The sequence below is a fragment of the Nomascus leucogenys genome, chromosome 10 (assembly GCF_006542625.1).
Source record: "Nomascus leucogenys isolate Asia chromosome 10, Asia_NLE_v1, whole genome shotgun sequence".
In the NCBI taxonomy this organism is placed as follows: Eukaryota; Metazoa; Chordata; class Mammalia; order Primates; family Hylobatidae; genus Nomascus; species Nomascus leucogenys.
In genome coordinates this window covers 56,416,491-56,433,670 of record NC_044390.1, presented here as the reverse complement: position 1 = coordinate 56,433,670, position 17,180 = coordinate 56,416,491, and the positions used below count along the sequence as shown (strand labels likewise).

The following is a 17,180-nucleotide window of genomic DNA, read 5'->3' as shown; positions in this document are numbered from 1 at the left end:
CCTGTTATCCTAGAATCACACAGATCCTAGATAACAGTTTCCCTTTAGTGCTCTATAGGTAACAACTTAAATATTATAAAACATGAAGTTTCAGCCGGGTGTGGTGGCTCACACCTGTAATCTCAGCACTTTGGGAGGCCAAGGTGGGTGGATCACCTGAGGTCAGGAGTTCAAGACCAGCCTGGTCAACATGGTGAAACCCCATCTCTACTAAAAGTACAAAAATTAGCTGGGCGTGGTTGTGGGCACCTGTAATCTCAGTTACTTGGGAGGCTGAGGCGGGAGAATCGCTTGAACCCAGGAGGTGGAGGTTGCAGTGAGCCAAGACCGTGCCATTGCACTCCAGCCTGGGCAACAAGAGCGAAACTCTGTCTCAATAAAACAAAAAACAAAACAAAAAAAATTAAGTTTCCCGTTGAGATATTCTTTCAGGTCCTGTATACCAGTGAAACTACTGGCTTCAGCTGCTCTGAAGGACCACAGAAGGAGCTGAGTCACCAAAGAAGGCAATTTCTGTCTCCTGATGATTTTGTCTGCTGTACCCTGAACAATCAATGACCCACATTTTCCAGGCTCCACACCCTCCATGATCCCTTGAAAAGCCCCAGTCCAGAGCTCCTTGAGGAGATTGATTTGAGAATCTTCTCCCATCTCCTCGCTTGGTGCCCTGAGATTATTAAGCTTTTTTTTTTTTTTGAGACAAGGTCTTGATCTGTCACCCAGGCTGGAATGTAGTGGCCTGAGCATAGCTCACTGCAGCCTTGAACTCCTGGGCTCAAGCAGTCCTTCCATCTCAGCTTCTTGAGTAGCTGGGACTACAGGTGTGAACCACCATGCCTGGCTATTTTTATTTGTTTAATTTTTAGTAGACACAAGGTCTTGCTATGTTGCCCAGGCTGGTCTTGAAGTCATGAACTCAAGTGATCCTCCTGTCTGGGCTTCCCAAAGTGCTGGGATTACAGGTGTGAGCCACTGTGCTCAGCTAATTTTTTGTAGAGATGAGGGTCTTGCTATATTGCCCAGGCTGGTCTTGAACTCCTGGCCTCAAGTGATCCTCCCACCTTGGCCTCCCAAAGTGTTGGGATTACAGGTGTGAGCCACCACACCTTGCCTCATTAAGCTCTTTCTCTGCTGCAAACCCTGCTGTCTTGGTGGATTGGTACGTTACTGTGCAGTGGGCATATGAACCTGTTGGTTGTATAAGACTTCCAGAACCTTGCAAACTCTTACCACCATCTCACCCTGCCTTGCTGGGAAAGAGGTTAGAGCTGTTATAAAGGGGAACATAGAGTGCATTGGTTATGTATATTCCCACCATCATCATGAATGCTGCCCTCAAAAGCTTTCTTAGGAAACTGTCCATGACACAGGGTGGGATTCAAGCTCACCGATCAGCGGTTCCATAAAGGTGAGGCCTGGAGGCTGCAGAAATGGCCACAGTCACAGCAGGAACGCCATAGCCGACTGGGAACATGATCCACTTCATGAGTCTGTTGATGCTTGAGTAGTTGACCACCGTCAGGTTCCGTGCAGTGAGGAAGAGGTGCAGGCCCTCCAGCAGCATCCAGGTGAAGGCGGCCAGGTAGAGATAATGCAAGGCACCGGCAATGATGGAGCATAGCATCTGGGGGAGGAGAAAGGGATGCCTGAAGGGGTTGTCAGGGTGGAGTATGGCCCTAGGACCTCTCCTTGACATTGGCTTTGGGTTCAGAGCACCTAACATCGGACCAAGGGCGTTAAAAGTAAAGGGGAACTGAATGCAGTGGCTCATGTCTGTAATCTCCACACTTTGGGAGGCTGAGGTGGGAGGATTGCTTGAGCCCAGGAGTTTGAGACCAGCCTGGGCAACTTAGTGAGACCCCATCTCAATTATATTTAAAAAATAGATAGTTGATAGTCAAGGCTAGCTTTGGCCACCTGGGCACCAATCCCTTCAACCTGCCCTTGGGACTGAAAGGGTAGCAGAATGTGCCACCTTTGCACAGATCACCAGAATTTATCCCTCCTTTTAAATTAAGGCTTTGTATACTTTGAGCAATGTCTCCTTTCCTCATCCACTTCCCCCCTCAACCTCTGGGAACCTCCATTCTACTCTCTGCTCCTACTGTACTGCGTGATGACTATAGTTAATATATTATGAATTTCAAAGTTGCTAAAAGAGTGGATTTTGTTTTATTGTATTTCTTTGAGACAGGATCTCACTCTGTCACCCAGGCTGGAGTGCAGTGGCACAATCATAGTTCACTGCAGCCTTGAACTCTCAGGCTCAAGTGATCCTCCCACCTCAGCCTCCCCAGTAGCTGGGACTACAAGTGTGTGCCACCATACCCGCTAATTTTTGCAGAGACAGGGTCTCACTGTGTTGCCCAGGCCAGTCTCCAACTCCTGGGCTGAAGTGATCCTCCCGCCTTGGCCTCCTAAAGTGCTGGTATTACAAGCATGAACCGCCACCCCAGTCCTAAAAGAGTGAATTTTAAATGTTTTCACCACAAAGAAATGAGAAGTATGGAAGTGATAGATATGTTTATTATCCTGGTTTGGTCATTTCATAATGTGTATATCTATGGAAACTTCACATTGTACCCCACAATTTTATACAATTATTATTTTTCAATTAAAAATAAAATTTTAAAAAAAGTTTCACTTTAGCATAAGAGATTATTATTATGATTATTATTGGTTTTTTTTGAGACAGGGTCTTGCTCTGTCACCCAGGCTGGAGTACAGTGCTTGCAATCATAGCTCACTGCAGCCTCGAACTCCTGGGTTCAAGTAATCTTCCTGCCTCAGCCTCCCACACAGCTGGGACTACAGACGTGCACCACTGTGTCCAGCTAATTTTGTTATTTTTTTTGTTTTTTTGTAGAGACAAGGTCTCACTACATTGCCCAGGATGGCCTCGAACCCCTGGCCTCAAGTGATCTTTCCACCATTGCCTCCCAGTGTGCTGGGATTACAGGTGTCAGCCACTGTGTCTGGCCCAAGGGATTATTTTAAACTGAAGGCAGTTGAGAAGAAGCAGATACAAAAATAGCTCTGTGCCCTCCCCCTATTTGCCTAAAAGCAGGACATACGTTTTTGTACTTGTCTTTTTTGGGGGGTGAGAACACTTAAAATCTACTTTGTTAGCAATTTTTCAATATAGAATATATCGTTATTGACTATAGTGATGATGTATAATAGCTCTCTTGTATTTATTCTTCCTGTCTAGCTGAAATTTGGTATCCTTTGACCAACATCTCCCTAAACCCCTTCCCCGCTGCCCTAGTCTCTGCTAACAACCATTCTGCTCTTTGCTTTGATGAGTTTGGCTATTTTAGATTCCACACATAAGTGAGATCACGCACTATTTGTCTTTCTGTGCTTTGCTGATTTCACTCAGCTTAACACTCTCCAGTTTCATCCATGTTATCACAAATGGCAGGATTTCTTTCTTTTTCTGAAGGCTGAATAGTATACCAGGACATTAATTTACAAAGGCATTCCTCCTACCTATTCTCTTCCTTCTACCCTCCTACCCTTGCTATGGGAGGGACAAAAGTTGATCACTAAGACATTTTATTTATTTATTTATTTATTTATTTAAGATGGAGTTTTGCTCTTGTTGCCCAGGCTGGAGTGCAGTGGCGCAATCTTGGCTCACTGCAGCCTCTGCCTCCCAGGTTCAAGCAATTCTCCTGCCTCAGCCTCCCAAGTAGCTGGGATTACAGGTGCTCATCACCACGCTCGGCTAATATTTTGTATTTTTAGTAGAGACAGAGTTTTGCCATGTTGACCAGGCTGGTCTTGAACTCCTGACCTCAGGTGATCTGCCCACCTCAGTCTCCCAAAGTGCTGGGATTACAGGTATGAGCCACCATGCGCGGCCACCAAGACAACTTTAGATCCTCATTGGTCTGGAGCCAACACTGGAGGAATCTACAAAACCAATGATATGGTTTGGCTCTGTGTCCCCACCCAAATCTCATCTTGAATTGCACTCCCGTAATTCCCAAATGTTGTGGGAAGGACCCGGTGGGAGATAATTTCAATCATGGGGGCGGTTTTCCCTGTTAGGAAATAAATCTCAGGAGATCTGATGGTTTTATCAGGGGTTCCGCTTTTGGATCTTCCTAATTTTTTCTCTTGCAGCCACCATGTAAGAAGTGCCTTTCGCCTCCAGCCATGATTCTGAGGCCTCTCCTGCCATGTGGAACTGCAAGTCCAATTAAACCTCTTTTTCTTCCCAGTCTTGAGTATATCTTTATCAGCAGCCTGAAAATGGAGTAATACAACCAATGATACTAGTAAGCCTTTATGTATCACTCATTTCCCAGATATTTGCCTTCCCATACTTTGTGCCCCTAGAGACCCAAGATCTTTTTCCCTTCTTCAAAAATTTATCATTCTTTGTCAAAAATGCTGTGGTTCTAAACTACCTCTTTGAGAATGCCTCATTCCCTGGGTATTTCCCACGTATGTATATATGAAATATGCATATATGTTAATGAACTTCTGTTTGCTTTTTCTCTTACCTGTCTTTTGTTATATGAGTCCCAGCTACGATCTCAGAAGGGTAACGGGAAAATTATATTTTTCTCCTCTACAGACCCAAGGACATTTTATTAAGGAATCCAGTGCAGCATTGCTCCATGAGCTCAGTGTACCTTGGGGCAGGGCAGGGCATCCTCTGAGACACTGTCAGTACCTTGGGTTCAGTTCGATCAATCCCCACGAGGAAAAGGAGGTGGGCCAGGAAGAGGCAGAGCGAGAGATGCAGATGCAGGGAGGTGCTGGTGTTCTGGATGGCTTTGCACAGGAGGAAGGTGAGGGCTGCCAGCAGGAGGCACAGCAGAGAGACGCTCAGCCCCACGTAGGTGATGATAGTCAGCACGGGATCCTCCTTCTGGGACCGAGAAAAAAAGTTCACAGTTATGCTTTCCTGCACTGGGATTATGGCTCCCTCCTTGAACCGGGGCATCCTAGACACAGGCACCAAGCCCAGTGGTAGTGTGGGACCATTAGACTGCTAATGTAGATTGCTAATGTAGACTGCTAATATAGACTGCTAATATAGATTGCTAGACTGTCTTTTTTGTTTTTAGCTTTATTGAGGTGTATAATTAATGTATCAAAAATTACACATATTAAATGTATACATTTTGATGAGTTTGGACATATGATTTTTTTCCCCTAAAAAAAGTAGAATGGCAGTTACCAGAAGCTGGGGAGAGGAGAGAGAGAGAATAGGGAGTTGGTTAAGGAGTGAAGAATTTCAGTGTTGCAAGATGAAAGCGTTCTGGAGATGGATGGTGGTTGATGATTGCACAAGATGATTGTACTTTATTGAACTGTATATACATTTAAAATGGCTAAGATGGTAAATTTTATGTTCTGTGTATTTTACCACAATCTTTACAAAGTGATTTTTGGGCCATGGTGTCTCACACCTGTAATCCCAATGCTTTGCGAAGCTGAGGTGGGAGGATTGCTGGAGCCCAGGAGTTCAAGACTGGCCTGAGCCAACAAGTGAGACCTCGTATCTAAAAAAAATAAAGTGTTTTTGTATGCAGAGGGCTTGTGCTATGCAGTACCAGTTTGATCAGAGAGCTCATACTAATGAAGGGATTTAAAAAACTTTTTTAAGTTCAGAGATACACGTGCAGGTTTGTTACATAGGTAAACCCCTGTTGCGGGGGTTTCTTGTACAGATTATTTCGTCACCCAGGTATTAAGCCTAGTACCCGTCAGTTATTTTTCCTGGTCATCTCCCTCCTCCCACTCTCCACCCTCCAATAGGCCCCAGCGTCTGTTGTTCCCCTCTTTGTGTCCATATGTTCTCCTCATGTAGCTCCCACTTATAAGTGAGAACACGAGTATTTGGTTTTCTGTTCCTGCATTCGTTTGCTAAGGATAATGGCCTCCAGCTCCATCCATGTCCCTGCAAAGGACATGATCTCATTCTTTTTTATGGCTGCATAGTATTCCACGGTGTATGTATTCCATATGTAACACATTTTCTTTATCCGGTCTACCATTGATGGGCATTTAGGTTGATTCTATGTCTCTGCTATTGTGAATAGTGCTGCAGTGAACATACATGTGCTTGTGTCTTTATGATAGAATGATTCATATTCCTTTGGGTATATACCCAGTAACAGGATTGCTGGGTTGAATGGTAGTTCTGTTTTCAGCCCTTTGAGAAATTGCCATGCTGCTTTCCACAATGGTTGAACTAATTTACAATCCCACCAACAGTGTGTGTTCCTTTTTTTCTGCCACCTCACCAGCATCTGTTACTTTTTGACTTTTTAATAGTAGTCATTCATGATGTGGTTTATAGTAATCATGGTTTTTTTTTTTTTAGACAGAGTCTTGCTTTGTTGCCAGGCTGGAGTGCAGTGGTGCGATCTCAGCTCGCTGCAACCTCTGCCTCCCAGGTTCAAGCAATTCTTCTGTCTCAGCCTCCTGAGTAGCTGGGAAGACAGGCGTGTGCCACCACACCTGGCTAATTTTTGTATTTTTAGTAGAGATGGGGTTTCACCATGTTGGTCAGGATGGTCTTGATCTCCTGACCTTGTGATCTGCCTGCCTCGGCCTCCCAAAGTGCTGGGATTACAGGTGTGAGCCACTGTGTCTGGCCCAGTAATCATATTTTTGCCCTGGGGTCCTGTAGTCTGAGCAACTGAGGTCAAACATGTAGGCACTGCATACCTATGTGAATGATCCCCCAATATACACTCTGAACACACCTCAGGTGAGCTTCCCTGGCTGACAACACTTCACATGCGTTGTCGTAAGTCATTGCTGGGAGAATGAACTGCATCTGTGTGACTTTCCTAGGAGAGGACACTGGAAGTTTGCACCAGGTTTCTCCTGGACTTCTTACCTTGTGTCTTTTACATAAGTTGATTTTTTTTTTTTTTTTTTTTGAGATGGAGTCTTGCTCTATCACCCAGGCTGGAGTGCAATGGCTTGATCTCAGTTCCCTGAAACCTCTGCCTCCCGGGTTCAAGGCATCCTCTTGTCTCAGCCTCCTGAGTAGCTGGGATTACAGGCATGTACCACCATGTTCGGCAAATTTTTGCATTTTTAGCAGAGATGGGTTTTTGCCATGTTGGCCAGGCTGGTCTCAAACTCTTGACCTCAGGTGACTGCCCGTCTTGGCCTCCCAAAGTGCTGGGATTAAAGGCATGAGTCACCATGCTCGGCCTTTTTTCAGTTTTTTTTTTTTTTTTTTAATAGCACTTATTACCACTTAGTAGGGGCTCAGAAAGTATTTGCTGGAAGAATAAAACATATACATCATACCTGGCTGGTGAGGGCCATCAGGACAGCGAAGCTGGACAGGTGACTGCAATTACACATGGTGTGACTCTTGTTCAAGTGTATCAGGAAGCAGCCATCCCTGGACCACTGGCTGCCCTGCTCTGTGCTCTTCCAGTAGACACAGAAGACCTTTTTGGTACCGGGGTTCGTCTGAAAATAGAAAATAGAAAGGGCTCATTGTCTTTGTCTTTCTTTCTTTCTTTTTTTTTTTTTTTTTTTTTTTTTTGAGACGAAATCTTGCTTTGTTACCCAGCCTGGAGTGCAGTGGCTCAATCTCGGCTCACTGCAACCTCTGCTTCCTGGGTTCAAGCGATTCTCCTGCCTCAGCCTCCCGAATAGCTGGGATTACAGACGTGCACTGCCATACCAGGCTAATTTTTGTATTTTTTTGTAGAGATAGGGTTAACTATGCTGCCCAGGCTGGTCTCGAACTCCTGGACTCAAGCAATCTGCCTGCCTTTGCCTCTCAAAGTGCTGGGATCATACAGGCATGAGCCACTGTGTCCGGCCAGCTCATTTCTTTTTCCTCAGGAGGGACAGTTCTCAGTGTTGGCCTATGCCAGGGTGTCACTTGCTAAGGCACCTGTGTGAAGAGTGACTCAGGTGATTTCTGTTTTGTTTGTTTTTGAGACGGGGTCTCCTTCTGTCGCCCAGGCTGGAGTGCCGTGGTGCAATCACAACTCACTGCCACCTTGACCTCCCTGGCTCTAACGATCCTCCCATCTCAGCCTCCAGAGTAGCTAGAACTACAAGTGTGCACCACCATGCCCAGCTAACTTTTGTATTTTTAGTAGAGATGGGGTTTCAACATGTTGCCCAGGCTGGTCTTGAGCTTCTGGCCTCAAGCAATCCTCCTGCCTTGGCCTCCCAAGGGGCTGTGGTTACGGTCATGAGCCACTGCACCTGATTTCTATTTTATGTGGCCACCAGGACCCCCGATCCATAACCGCAGCTCTTTTGAGATTTTATGTAACATAAAATAAAGCAAAGGCTCCCTGGGAACCACAGTTTCAAGAGATTTCTTTGGTTTTAGAACCTTGCCCCAACCATGAGAGCAAAAAAACCAAAAAAACGAAAAAAACAGTGGAGTCTGAAGCTCTCATGTTTTTCCCTAAAGTCTCTCTAAGCCAAATGTCCCTGGTTGTTGTATAATCAATTTTGTCTCTGACTCCCTTACAACACAATAATTGCTCATGCGATGAGAGGCATGGTATAGGAAAGAAACGTCATGAGGAGAGATAATAAAATTAGCCTTTGAAGCCGGGCACAGTGGCTCACGACTGTAATCCCAGCACTTTGGGAGGCCAAGAAGGGTGGATCACCTAAAGTCAGGAGTTGGAGACCAGTTTGTTCAGCATGGCCAGCCATCATCTCTACTAAAAATACAAAAATGAGCCAGGTGTCGTGGCACTTGCTTGTAATCCCAGCTACTTGGGAGGCTGAGGCAGGAGAATCGCTTGGGCCTGGGAGGCGGAGGTTGCAGTGAGCTGAGATCACACCACTGTGCTTCGGCCTGGGCGACAGACTCTGACTCAAAAAAAAAAAAAAAAAAGAAAATAGAAAAAGAAGCCAGATGAAGTGGTTCATACCTATAATTTCAGGGTTTTAAGAAGCTGAGATGGGAGGGTTGCTTGAGGCCAGGAGTTTGAGACCAGCCTGGACAACATTATAAGCCCCACTCTCTACCAGAAATAAAAGAATTAGTTGGGCGTGGTGGCACACACCTGTAGTTCCAGCTGCTGGGGAGGCTGAAGTGGGAGAGTCCCTTGAACCCAGGAGTTCGAGGCTGTAGTGAGCTATGATTGTGCAACTGCACTCCAGCCTCGGCAACAGAGTGAGACCCTTTCTCAAAAAAGGTAAAGATATAGGTCAAATTAACTTTAATAATAAATTTTATTTAACCCACTATATCCAACATAGTATCTTTTAAATATATCAGTATAAATTAATAAGTATAATCAACATAGATATTATCAAGGAGATAGTTTACATTCCTTTCTTCTTTTCTTTCTTTCTTTTTTTTTGAGATGGAGTCTGACTCTGTTGCCAGGCTGGAGTGCAGTGGTGCGATCTCGGCTCACCACAACCTCCGCCTCCTGGGTTCAAGCGATTCTCCTGCCTCGCCCTCCCAAGTAGCTGGGACTACAGGCATGTGCCACCATGCCCAGCTAATTTTTGTATTTTTAGTAGAGATGAGGTTTCACCATGTTGGCTACTCAATCACTTGGCCTCATGATCCGCCCACCTCAGCCTCCCAAAGTGCTGGGATTACAGGCGTGACCTTTCTTCTTTTCTTTTTCTGTTTTGATTTACTTCTTTTTAAAAATTTATTTTTAATTTATACATTATAATTGTATATACTTATGAGATACAGTGTGATGTTATAATACTTGTATTTGCCTTTTCTTTCTTTTCCTTCCTTTGTTCCTTCCTTCCTTCCTTCCTTCCTTTCTCTCTCTCTCCCTTCCTTCTTTCCCCCTCCCCTCCCTCCCCTCCCCCCCTCCCCTCCCCTCCCTCCCTCCGCTCCCCTCCCCTCCCCTTCCCTCCCCTCCTCTCCTCTTCCCTTCTCTTCTCTCTCTTCTTTTTTTTTTTTTTCCCCCCTCTGTGGCCCAGGCTGGAGTATACTCGGCTCGCTGCAGTCTCCCTGTCTCCGCCTCCCGTGGTTCTCCTGCCCCGGCCTGCGGGCTGCCTGGGATTGCCGGCGCGCGCCACCACCCCTGCCTAGTTTTTCTCCTTTGGCTGGAGGCGCGGTTTCGCCATGTTGGCCAGGCTGGTCTCCAGCTCCTGACCTCGAGTGGTCTGCCCGCCTCGACCTCCCGAGGTGCTGGGACTGCAGACGGAGTCTCGCTCACTCGGTGCTCGGTGCTGCCCGGGCTGCAGTGCGGTGGCGTGGTCTTGGCTCGCTGCAGCCTCCGCCTCCCAGCCGCCTGCCATGGCCTCCCAGGGTGCTAGGATTGCAGCCTCTCTGGGAGGTGGGGAGCCTCTCTGCCTGGCCGCCCATCGTCTGGGATGTGAGGAGCGCCTCTGCCCAGCCGCCACCCGTCTGGGAAGTGAGGAGCGCCTCTGCCGGCCGCCCGGGGGGGGGGGCCGTCTGGGAAGTGAGGAGCGCTCTGCCGGCCGCCCGTCTGGGGAAGTGAGGAGCGCCTCTGCCCGGCCCCCCGTCTGGGAAGTGAGGAGCGCCTCTGCCCGGCCGCCCCGTCTGGGAAGAAGTGAGGAGCGCCCTGCCCGGCCCCCGCTGGGAAGTGAGGAGCGCCTCTGCCCGGCCGCCCCGTCTGGGAAGAAGTGAGGAGCGCCTCTGCCGGCCGCCCCGTCTGGGAAGAAGTGAGGAGCGCCTCTCCTCTGCCTGGCCGCCCCGTCTGGGAAGTGAGGAGCGCCTCTGCCTGGCCGCCCCGTCTGGGAAGAAGTGAGGAGCGCCTCTGCCTGGCCGCCCCATCCGGGAAGTGAGGAGCCCCTCTGCCCGCCGCCACCCCGTCTAGGAAGTGAGGAGCGTCTCTGCCCGGCCGCCCCGTCTGGGAAGTGAGGAGCGCCTCTGCCCGGCCGCCCCGTCTGGGAGGTCTACCACGGAGGCCAGAAGCAATGTGGGGGCTGGACGTGGTGGCTCACGCCTGTAGTGCCAGCACTCTGGGAGGCCGAGGTGGGTTGATCACTTGAGGCTAGGCGTTCGAGACCAGCCTGGCCAAGATGGCGAAACATATGAAAAATACAACTGACAAACCAACCAACCAACCCAGCGACAACAAAACAGGTCTACCCTGGAGTCATACTCTAATTTTTTCTATTTTCCTCCCTTTCTGATCCTTTATCCCACTTTCTTTTCCTTCCTCTTCTTTCTCCTTCTTCTTTGTCAAATAGAGGATTGAGTTATTATCATTGATCCATACAAAGTCCCTCTCTCATTTATTTGCTTTAATTGCCACCCCCCATTTCTAGTCCCCGTCTTCCCATGTGCAAACTTCCTAATATGTTTGATATGCATCTTTTTGTTTGTATGTATTTTTAGAAAATGTTTATTATTTTGTGTGCAAAAAAATTAATAATAAAAAATAAATGATTAAAAAAATAAAAAATAAAAATAAAAAAAGAAAAAATACTTGTATTTGCATACAATGTAGAATGATTAAATCTAGCTAATTTTTTTTTTTTTGCATTTATTCTTATTGGTTCTCTGAAACTCCTGAATCTGTGGTTTGGTGTTTGACATTGGTTTGGGGAAATTCTCTGTCACTTCCCTCCCTCCCTCCTTCTTTCCTTCCTTCCTTCCTTCCTCTTTGTTTCTTTGTCTCTTTCCTTCTTCTCCTTCGTGTTTTTCTTCTTCTGATAGTGTCTTGCTCTGTGCCCCAGGCTGGAGTGCAATGGTGCAATCATAGCTCACTGCAGCCTCCAACTCCTGGGCTCAAGCAATCCTCTTGCCTCAGCCTCCCAAGTAGCTGGAACTATAGGCGCATGCCAGCCTGCCTGGTTTAAATCAAGCTAATTGTTTTCTTCTTATTAAGTCTTCAAAGGCTGATTTACAAGATGTAAATCTGGAAATAATGTCTTCAAAATCTCGATTCAGACCAGCCACATTTCAAATGCTCCTGACTACGACCCTGAAGAGGGCGGGTCTAGAACCGCAGCCTGGGATGATACACAAACATCGTTTGGCCTGCCTCCTTGAGACCCGACAAGCTCAAATCATACCTGTGACCCACCTTCACGTGCTGGAAAGTCAGTGTCACAGACTTGGAGAGAGACACGTTCCTTTTGGGTCCAATAGCAGCACTCACAACCTGAGAGTTCAGATACACTTGATCTTTCTTATCCATCTCTTCAAAAAAAGTTGCATTTATGATGTTTCCAAGAGAAGAATATGAGATAAAGGCAATGGCACTGGGACCTGAGGAAACAGAAAAGTGGAATCTTTTTTCTTTCCTTTTCTTTTTTTTTTTTTTTTTTTGAGACGGAGTCTCGCTATTGTCACCCAGCCAGGCTGGAGTGCAGTGGCGTGATCTCGGCTCACTGCAACCTCCGCCTCCCGGGTTCAAGTGATTCTCCTGCCTCAGCCTCCCAAGTAGCTGGGATTATAGGCACGCACCACCATGCCTGGCTATTTTTTTGTCTTTTTAGTAGAGATAGGGTTTCACTATGTTGGCCAGGCTGGTCTCCAACTCCTGACCTCAGGTGATCCACCTGCCTTGGTCTCCCAAAGTGCTGGGATTACAGGCATGAGCCACCACGCTCAGCTAATTTTCGCATTTTTAGGAGAGACGGGATTTCACCATGTTTGCTAGGCTGGTCTTAAACTCCTGACCTCAGGTGATCTGCCCACCTTGGCCTCCCAAAGTGCTGGGATTACAGGCGTAAGCCACCATGCCTAGCCCAAAATTGGAATCTTTAAAAGTGTCCCCAAAGCCAGACAAAGTGGCACCACGAGTGACTTGGGAGGCTGTAATCCCAGTGACTTGGGAGGCTGAGACTGGAGGATCGCTTGAACCCAGGAGGTTGAGGCTGCAGTGAGCCGTGATTGCACCACTGCACTCCAGCCTGGGTGACAGAGCAAGATCGTGTCTCAAAACAAAAAAAAAGTGAATTGTATTCAGTGGCGTTGAGTACATTCACAATGTTTTCATCACCTCTATGTCATTCCAAAACATTTTCATAACCTCCAAAAGAGAATCCATTCCCATAAGAATTCCTCACTCAGTCCCTGGAAACCACCAACCCACTTTCTGTCTCTATGAGTTTACCTATTCTAGACATTTCATATAAATGGAATCATACACTATGTGACCTTCTATATCTGTTGTCTTTCATTCAGCATCATGTCTTCAAAGTTCATCCACGTTGCAGCATGGGTCAGTGCTTCATTCCTTTTTCTGACCAAATAATATTCCATTATATGGATATACCACCTTCCATTTATCCAGTCTTTCATTGATGGACATTTGAGTCATTTTCATTTTTTGGCTATTTTGAATAATGTTGCTGTGAGGACAGTTTGTTCTTACATATATTAATTTTTTTTTTGAGATGGAGTTTCGCTCTTTTTGCCCAGGCTTGAGTGCAATGGCACGATCTCAGCTCACTGCAATCTCTGCCTCCAGGGTTCAAGTAATTCTCCTGCCTCAGCCTCCTGAGTAGCTGGGATTACAAGTGGTGTGTGCCATCACACCTGGCTAATTTTGTATTTTTAGTAGAGATGGGGTTTCACCATGTTGGCCAGGCTTGTCTCAAACTCCTGACCTCAAGTGATCAGCCCTCCTCGGCCTCCCAAAGTGCTGGGATTACAAGTGTGAGCCACCGTGGCTGGCCATGTATATTAATTTAAACTATGCTGGGGTAGACTTTGTCTTAATTAGGGCTTCATGTGCCAGGCCTGATTAACTTGAATCAGAAACACCACAGTTGAGAGATGGCCACTATAAGTAATTCAGGTGTGCTTATCTCCAATTAACACCAGATGTTTTGCTAATTAGCTTAATTAGCATAATGAATGTCAAAAAATGTTTTTTGTTCATTTGTATCAGCTATACTTATATTAAAAATTTGCAGACCCACCCATGTATCAAGCCTAAGATTTATCTTGATTCCTTTTAGCAATCAGTCAGATTTCATGATTTCTTTTTTCTCATTTGTTTTTTTTTTTTTTTTTGAGACAGGGTCTTGCTCTGTTGCCCAGGCTGGAGTGCAGTGGTGTGATCATAGCTCACTGCAGCCTCGACCTCCTGGGCTCAAGTGATCCTCCTGCCTCAGCCTCCTGGGTAGCTGGGACTACAGTTACATGCCACCACACCTGGCTAATTTTTCCCCTACTTTTTGTAGATACAGGGTCTCACTATGTTGCCCAGGCTGGTCTCAAACTCCTGGTCTCAAGTGATCCTCCCTCCTCCCGCCTCCCAAAGTGCTGGGATTATAGGCATGAGCCCCCATGCTCAGCCAGATGTAAAGATTTATTTAATTTGGCCAATTAGACGTAAGGCCCTATAGAAGTGAGTTTTCAGCCAGGCATGGTGGCTCATGCCTGTAATCCTAGCATTTTGGGAGGTCGAGGCGGGTGGATCACAAGGTCAGGAGTTCGAGACCCGCCTGGCCAATATGGTGAAACCCTGTCTCTACTAAAAATACAAAAATTAGCCAGGAGTGCTGGCAGACACCTGTAGTCCCAGCTACTCGGGAGGCTGAGGCAGGAGAATCGCTTGAACCTGGGAGGCGGAGGTTGTAGTGAGCCAAGATCCAAATCAGGCCACTGCACTCCAACCTGGGAGACAGAGCGATACTCTGTCTCAAAAAAAAAAAAAAAAAAAAGGAAGTGAGTTTTCAATGGTGAAATTAGTCTGTTAATAAGCCTAATGGATACAGAGACAGGTTCTCATTAGGGAAATTAGCAGGATCTAGGATATGTGGCTTGCCTAAATGATTTTAGAATCTCTCTCTATTGTGCATTAACACCCATGAAGGTTGAGTTGTGAACGTGGCTTTGCTGCAAAGCTTAACCCCAAAAAAGATCTCTGCCATTTTTTTTTTGAGATGGAGTTTCACTCTTGCTGCCCAGGCTGGAGGGCAATGGCACGATCTTGGCTCACCGCAACCTCTGCCTCCTGGGTTCAAGTGATTCTCCTGCCTCAGCCTCCCAAGTAGCTGGGATTACAGGCATGTGCCACCACATCCGGCTAATTTTGCATTTAGTAGAGATGGGGTTTCTCCATGTTGGTGAGGCTGGTCCCGGACTCCCAACCTCAGATGATCCACCCGCCTCGGCCTCCCAAAGTGCTGGGATTGCAGGCATGAGCCACCGTGCCCGGTCTGCCATTTTTTATAAGAGTCGTTCTCAGCTGGAGCTTAAGTCCTGTGATCCCTGGGGGGTTCGTTTTAACAGAGTGCTGGGGCTGGGCATGGTGGCTCACACCTGTAACCCCAGCACTTTGGGAGGCTGAGAGGGTGGATCATTTGAGGTCAGGAGTTCGAGACCAGCATGGTCAACATGGTGAAACCCCGTCTCTACTAAAAATACAAAAATTAGCTGGATGTGGTGGCACATGCCTGCAATCTCAGCTACTGGGAAGCTGAGGCTGGAGAGTCGCTTGAACCCAAGAGGCGGAGGCTGCAGTGAGCTGCGATCACGCCACTGCACTCCAGCCTGGGCGACAGAGTGAGACTCCATCTCAAAGACAGAAAACAAAAACCAAAAAAGGATGTTTTCATACAAGCAACCCACTTTTTGCATTTTCTGGAAACTTCAAAGTCTGGTAACACTGAGACAATGAATAATAATCTATTTCTTCTTACAAAGACTGTAGGTATGGTGTGCACCCTGGCTCGAATCCCTGCCATTCTTGGTTTCTTTAATATGCTGCTGAATTCTGCTGTAAGCTTTGGTGGTTCTGCCTGGGAACTTCCATGGGCATGAATTTGTGTTTGGCCTGCACAGAGGACAGGCTGGAAGAGCTTGAAAGTTCAGCCCCCAGAACAACCCTCCACCAATGATAGATCAGAGCAGATGGACAGACATCCTAGCTCCGTCTTCTCGAATGGGACAACTCAGTGAGATTGAGCTCCAGGTACCCCAACAGCAAGCTGCTCACTCGGGTACCTACCTCATTGGCTGCCTTTACTTGCGTGTCTTACTTTGCCTCTTACCTATGGTGATAGTTCATTTTACATGTCCACTTGGCTAGGCCATGGTCCCCTGACATGAGGCATGGATGTTGCCATGAAGGTGTTTTAAAGATGAGATTAATATTTAAATCAGTAGACTGAGTGAAACAGATTGCCTGCTATAATGTGGGTGGGCCTCCTCCAATCAGTTGAAGGCCTCAAGAGAAACCAGACTGAGGTCTCCTGAGAAAGAGGGAGTTCTGGCCTCAGACTATCTTTGGATTCAAGCCGCAGTATCAGCTCTTCCTTGTGTCTCCTGCCTGCCTGCCCACCCTGCAGATTTTGGACATCTCGGCCCTCCATAGTCACATGAGCCGATTCTTTAAAATGCCTCTCCCCGTCTCTCGTCATCTCTTTCTTTCCTTTTCTCTCCCCATCTCTCTCTTTCCATCTCTCTCCCCATTTCTCTCTCCCCATCTCTCTCTTTCGATCTCTCTTTTGATCTCTCTCCACATCTCTCTCTTTCCATCTCTCTCTCCACATCTCTCTCTTTCCATGTCTCTCTCCCCATCTCTCAAATTCCATCTCTCTCTCTCCCCATCTCTCTCTTTCCACCTCTCCCCATCTCTCTCTTTCCATCTCTCTCTCCTCATCTCTCTCTTTCCATCTCTCTTCCTATCTCTGTCTCCCCATCTCTATCCCCTATCTCTTTTCATCTGTCTCTCCCCATCTCTCTCTTCCCATCTCTTTCTCCATCTCTCTCTTCCCTTCTCTCTCTTTCCATTTCTCTCCCCATCTCTGTCTTTCCACCGCTCTCCTAATCTCTCTTTTCTCATTTCTCTCTTTCCATCTCTCTCCCTATCTTTTTCCATCTCTCTTCCCTTCTCTCTCTTTCCATCTCTCTCCCCTTCTCTCTCTTTCCATCGCTGTCCCCATCTCTCTTTCCATTGCTCTCCCCATCTCTCTCTTTCCACATCTCTCTCCCCATCTAATTCCATCTTTCTCTCCCCATCTCTCTCTTCCCATCTGTCTCTCCCCATGTCTCTCTTTCCACCTCTCTCCCCATCTTTCTCTCCATCTCTCTCTACCCATCTGCCTTTCCACATCTGTTTCTCTCCATCTCATCTCTTGCTCTCTGTCTCTCTCTCTCTCTCTCTCCTCTCTTCCCACACCCCCCACACCCTACACTCTTCAGCTCTTTAGTTGTGATTCTCTGGAGAACCCTGATGAATACACCCACTATTGTTCCTGGGGATCACCTCCCAAAGAAACTTCTCACACTTCTTTCAGGGTTTGCT

At 46.9% G+C, this 17,180-nt stretch overlaps 1 protein-coding gene across 3 annotated transcripts in view; it reads right to left on the bottom strand.

Moving 5' to 3' along the window:
• Positions 1–17,180, bottom strand: part of ADGRE3 (adhesion G protein-coupled receptor E3) — a 56,161-nt gene that overhangs the window by 15,620 nt on the left and 23,361 nt on the right. For all 3 annotated transcript variants that reach the window (XM_030821862.1, XM_030821861.1, XM_030821863.1), the window contains 4 exons: positions 12,000–12,184; positions 7,291–7,458; positions 4,688–4,885; positions 1,389–1,624 (listed from right to left, as the gene is read on the bottom strand). In XM_030821862.1, the coding sequence (XP_030677722.1) occupies positions 1,389–1,624; positions 4,688–4,885; positions 7,291–7,458; positions 12,000–12,184 (787 nt within the window). The remainder of the gene's footprint in view (positions 1–1,388; positions 1,625–4,687; positions 4,886–7,290; positions 7,459–11,999; positions 12,185–17,180) is intronic.